This window comes from Austrofundulus limnaeus, unplaced genomic scaffold (genome assembly GCF_001266775.1).
Source record: "Austrofundulus limnaeus strain Quisiro unplaced genomic scaffold, Austrofundulus_limnaeus-1.0 Scaffold353, whole genome shotgun sequence".
NCBI classification, from domain to species: domain Eukaryota; kingdom Metazoa; phylum Chordata; class Actinopteri; order Cyprinodontiformes; family Rivulidae; genus Austrofundulus; species Austrofundulus limnaeus.
In genome coordinates, this window is record NW_013952755.1 from 250,940 (window position 1) to 256,708 (window position 5,769).

Sequence of the window (5,769 nt, forward strand, 5' to 3'; positions counted from 1 at the left end):
CACACACACACACACACACACACACACACACACACACACACACACACACACACACACACACACGGCTCAGCTGTCATTCAGAGCTCACTCACTTTTTTCACAGAAGTATAATTTATTTCACTGAAGTTTTTTCTGAAATGAAAGATGTAACATTAATGAGCTCCTTCTCCAGGGGCAGTTCTAGGGTTTTTCTGAGTCAGGGGCCATCAAGGGGCCACAATATTCATAGAGGGGCCAAGTCTTTGTTCAACATCCTTTCACACAAACTCCCAGTGTATACATTTTACACTTCAAACACTTGTAATGTAATTTAAAAAAACCCACTTTACAATAAGACTCCCCTTATAGATGGCTTTTAAAGAGTTTATAAATAGGTTATTAATCAATCTGTAAACACTTTAAAAATTATTAATAAGTGTTTATTGTGCAATAATTAAGGACGAGAAAGAGACAAAACTGTCCAGTTTCATTTATTACTGATTTATGAAGAGTAAACTTACAAATGAATTAATAATCTCTCTATAAACTCTTTATAAATCATCTATAAGGGGAGCCTTATTGTAAAGTGGTACCAAACGTTTGCACAGTAAACTCTCACCAGGTTTTCACACATTTTACTGAACATAGATAAAATATGTTCAAACACACAACATGTGAGAAAATCCAGCCATCGTTTGTCAGTTGAAAGACTTCTTTCTGCAGGATTGTTGACATTTTAAGAAGAGAAGAAGAATTCTGTCAGCTTGATTCATTCTGAACTTTACTATTTGACTCATTAGCGCCTCTAGTGTTTGAACATGGAACTGCATCCACCATCATCACTCCCAGGTAAAGGACAGATGAGTGACAGGACAGGGGCACTTCAGGGGGCCAGTCAGATTTCAGCTGGGGCCAATGCCCCTGTAGCCCCGCCCCTAGAACCGCCCCTGTCCCTCTCAGCTGCCAGTCTGACTCTGACCTTTGAGCCCTCCTCCAGGTTGGGCACCAAGCTGATGCGGCTGGTGAAGGACCGGGGGCGGATGGAGCAGCTGGCTGCAGGCGGGGTCCAGCCGCCCTCCAGGCTGCGAGACGTGGAGATGGAGGAGATGCTGGAGGAGCTGCAGGACAAAGTGCGGGGGCTGCAGGCGGACAAAGAGGGGCTGAAACAGCGCCTCCTGGTGGCAAAGCAGCAGCTCCTCAGCTCACAGAGCCGCAGGCCGGCGCCGTACGAACGCGTCCTGCCCCGGGTCAACTCGGGCCTGAAGAAGCTCAGAGACGACATGTCCTCCCCGTCTCCAACACGTCCCAGAGGTGAGTCCACACCGTCCACGTCCAGTCCTCAGGGCTCCACAGAACCACAGAGTCACCGTTTGGACTCAGAGAGTTCAGGACAGGACCCGTGTTCTTTCTGGACTCAGGACTTTGTCTCCTGCAGGTCTGAGGAACTCAGATGAAGCTGGAAGACCTCAGACGGGTCAGCTGCCTCGATACGGTCACAGTCTGCTGGAGGAGGCCCGGGCCGAGATCCGGAACCTGTAAGTTCTGATCTGAGCAGATTTATCCTGAGTCAGCGTTCAGATCAGCTGAACGGTTCTGTAAAGTTCTGTAAAGTTCTGGATGAAATGGTTTGTTTTGGTTCCAGGGAGAACATGGTGGAATCTCAGAGGAGCAGAGTGGAGGAGCTGGAAGGAGAGTCAGAGCAGCTGAGGGAGGAGCTGATAAAGAAGGAGGCGGAGCTTGAGAAGCAGCGACAGCAGCACACCTCCATTCTCAGGTGTGTGAGGGAACGTCTGGAGCTCCCAGCTGTAAACAATCGTCTCACCTGTTGTCTCACCTGTCTCCTGTCTCACCTGCTGTTTCCTGTCTCACCTGCTGTTTCCTGTCTCACCTGCTGTCTCCTGTCTCACCTGTTGTTTCCTGTCTCACCTGCTGTTTCCTGTCTCACCTGTTGTTTCCTGTCTCACCTGTTGTTTCCTGTCTCACCTGTTGTTTCCTGTCTCACCTGCTGTTTCCTGTCTCACCTGCTGTCTCTTGTCTCACCTGTTGTTTCCTGTCTCACCTGCTGTCTCCTGTCTCACCTGCTGTCTCCTGTCTCACCTGTTGTTTCCTGTCTCACCTGCTGTCTCCTGTCTCACCTGTTGTCCCCTGTCTCACCTGTTGTCCCCTGTCTCACCTGCTGTCTCCCGTCTCACCTGTTGTCTCCTGTCTCACCTGTTGTCTCCTGTCTCACCTGTTGTCTCCTGTCTCACCTGCTGTCTCACCTGTCTCCTGTCTCATCTGTTGTCTCTTGTCTCACCTGCTGTCTCACCTGTTTCCTGTCAGGTCTCAGGTGAGCAGGAACTTGTCTCTGATCAAACAGCAGAAACAGCTGGACAGCAGGTCCAACACTGTGACGGAGCTGGAGGGACGCTTCCTGCAGCTGCAGGAGGTGAGACAGACCCCCATGATCACATTGAGCAAGAGCAGGTGTGATGATCCAGGTGTGACCAGGTGAGCTGTGCTTCCAGGCTCAGGTGAGTCTGAAGGTGAGTCACGACGCAGCCATGATGAAGGTGGACGAGCTGTCGGCTCAGCTGAAGGAGGAGCGGCTGAAGAGTCTGGAGCTGAACAAACAGCTGCAGACAAAGAACCTGACCAAGACTCACCTGGAGCAGGTGAGTCACCTGCATCAGCTGAGCAGTTACCATGGTTACAGAGGCATCGAATCGCTCCTTAACATTTCCTGTTTCCTGTTTCCTGTTGACTCACAGCTGCAGCAACAGATCAGTGAGCTGGAGCAGGAGAGGGAGCTGCTGAAGGAGGACAACAAGAGACTGCTGAACAGGTGAGAGGGTGAGCAGGTGAGAGGGTGAACAGGTGAGAGGGTGAAGTTTTAAGGCTGTTATTTTCATGTTGTCACAGGCAGATTCACAGATTTATTTTGACCAAAAGGGGGCGGGGTCATTCTAAGAACAAGGAAGTGCAGTGAAGTTGCTCCACTGTGTTTAACCAGTGAAACCTGACAGTTGTTTCCATCAAAAGGAAACCTCCTGTCAGCTTCAGCTGTTTGCTCAGTCTGCACTCTGGTGTCTGTTCGCAGCGCCTTCGATGTCTCCCAGCAGCAGAGGTGGAAGCTTCAGGAGCAGCAGCTGAAGTTACAGATCGCTCAGCTGGAGATGGCGCTGAACGCCGACCTGGTGGACAAAAAGGAAATCCTGGACAAAGTGAAGTCTGAGAGGGGTCTGTCAACGAGTCGGATCTGGACCTGTGGACCGGTTCTGAACTGCAACAAGTTAACGTTTCTCTGATCTTCATCCAGATAAAAACGAGCTGCTGGCAGAAGAGAGTCGAAAACTTCAGATTCAGTTTCTGGAGCAGAAGCAGCAAGTGGAGGAGCTGACGAAGCGCCTGGAGTTCTACAGCAAAGTGAGAACCAGTCAGAACCAGAACACATCCTGAGTGAGACCAGGTCCTGATGTTGTCTCTGTGCTTTAAAGGAGGAAGAGTACAGCGTGGCTGAGCTCACCGAGGCGCTGCTGCTCATCAGAGTAAGATTTTATTTAATCTCAACTCCTCATCATTTGTTTCGCTCTGACTTCACTCTCATCCTGTCGCAGAAACGTAAATCCCAGAAGAGCGGAGATCTAAGCTTCCTGTCAGAGCTGGAGGACACGGAGAGCTCCGTCAGAGAGCTGCGAGCTGCTCACGCTGAAACCATCCAGGAGCTGGAGAAGACCCGGAACCTCCTGATCCTGGAGAGCCGGATCAGCAAAGACCACCAGGTGGAGGAGGAGGGGGTCCAAACTCATGCTTCTCATTTGTACCGGTCTAAGCTGTGACAGAATCAGACTCTTATTTTGAAGAGGATTTATGAGTTTTACTTTGAACATCTAGGTCAAACTACTTCCTGTTTGCTCTATATGAAAATATTTAAACCCTCAATCCTCCTGAATATTAAAGGTCCGACTATATGGTATGCTAGTCGTTAGCCTCTTCGATGCTAACACCAGCTTATCCATGCTAGTCACTAGCCTCTCTGATTCTAACACATATTTTCTCCTTCAGTCTCCTTGTCATTTGCCAGCTCCAGCCACAATAATCAGATCAAAAGCGGGTTTAGGAATAGATCTATCCTCCTGCTACAAGGATGTAGCAACCGCTGGGGGCAGCCATGACAGAAACGTAGAAGAAAGAAAAGCATGCTGGGTAATATAGAGTCACTGGTTCCAACAGTGATTCCCAGAGGAAGTTTGTGGAAATAAGAACATTTCCACGGTGACATGATCTCATTCTAAAGCTGAAAACATCCTGGCTCCTTAAACGCAAGAGAAAAGATGTGACCGGTCTCAGTTTTCATCCTTCCTGTTTGTTGTTTCTGGTTCTCGAGCCTCTGCTGAGCCCAGTGTGATCCGTTTCCTGTCCTGCTGCTCGTCAGGCGGAGCTGGACTCGATGGTTCAGAGGATGAACAGCGACAGAGTCGAGTACGAGCAGAAACTGACCCAGCAGGCTCAGCTGCTGGACTCCAGGGCAGCAAAGATCTCCAAACTGGAAGGTATTTACATCTGAACAGGAAAACCAACTCATTAACCAGTTAACTGAAGTTGATCCTTTGAAAATGTAGCTGTGGCTTCCACATAGAGAGGCTAAAATACACCAAACCTTGGAATGAGTCATCCATGTTAAATGCCCGACCATACCATGTGGTTGTATGACATCATCAAAGCCCCGCCCCCTGACAATAGGAAGTAACTTTTTTGCTTGTAAAGCTCCACCTCTGTCCCTCTTGACCTAATCAGCAACAAATTGTGTTGGAACACAGATAAGTTGATCTCACTTGTTTTCAAGCACAGACTTTTTAATGAAAGGCGTGGTCATGGCATGGTCATGGTGTGGTCATGGTATGGTCATGGTATGGTCATGGCGTGGTCATGGTGTGGTCATGGTGTGGTCATGGCATGGTCATGGTGTGGTCATGGTATGGTCATGGTGTGGTCATGGTGTGGTCATGGCGTGGTCATGGCGTGGTCATGGCGTGGTCATGGTGTGGTCATGGTGTGGTCATGGTGTGGTCATGGTGTGGTCATGGCGTGGTCATGGTGTGGTCATGGTGTGGTCATGGTGTGGTCATGGTGTGGTCATGGCGTGGTCATGGTGTGGTCATGGTGTGGTCATGGTATGGTCATGGTGTGGTCATGGCAGTGTGGCGAAGTCACACATCACGCTGTTGACATACTTCTAAATTCCACATATTTTAGCCAATTTGCATCTTTATGGTCGATCCTAATCCACCCCTCTACAGGAATACAGTCTAATATTTGGGGGGCGTGGCCTAATTCTTCCACAGCGTCCCTCACTGTTATTTAAAGGGGACCTATTATGCAAAATTCACTTTTTAAATGTTTTTTTTACTCAACTTTGGGTATGTACTTCTTAAAAAAACAGTCCTAGGACCAAAAAAAAAGCACCCAGGGGCATGTTTACTGTACGTAAATGTATTTTTTAATGTACAGTTGTGGTCAAAAGTTTACATACACTTGTAAAAAAACATAATGTTATGGCTGTCTTGAGTTTTCAATAAGTTCTAAAACTCTTATTTTTCTGTGATAGAGTGATCGGAACACATACATGTTTGTCACAAAAAACAGTCATAAAATTTTGTTCTTTCATAAATTTATTATGGGTCTGCTGAAAATGTCACCAAATCTGCTGGGTCAAAAATATACATAGGTACAGCAACAAAACTTGTCAATTTTGGTGATGTAGCGAGTTGTGTCAATCAAATTAGCTTCATGTCATGGCCTCTTCACTTC

General features: G+C 47.9%; 1 protein-coding gene across 1 annotated transcript in view; it reads left to right on the forward strand.

The window, feature by feature from the left end:
- Positions 1-5,769, forward strand: part of rpgrip1l (RPGRIP1 like) — a gene marked incomplete at its 3' end in the record, with an annotated part of 13,761 nt that overhangs the window by 1,547 nt on the left and 6,445 nt on the right. Inside the window, 11 exon segments of the mRNA XM_014022997.1 lie at positions 977-1,290; positions 1,415-1,514; positions 1,622-1,753; positions 2,302-2,407; positions 2,487-2,633; positions 2,730-2,803; positions 3,059-3,198; positions 3,278-3,384; positions 3,456-3,506; positions 3,576-3,740; positions 4,394-4,511. Of these exon segments, the coding sequence (XP_013878451.1) occupies positions 977-1,290; positions 1,415-1,514; positions 1,622-1,753; positions 2,302-2,407; positions 2,487-2,633; positions 2,730-2,803; positions 3,059-3,198; positions 3,278-3,384; positions 3,456-3,506; positions 3,576-3,740; positions 4,394-4,511 (1,454 nt within the window).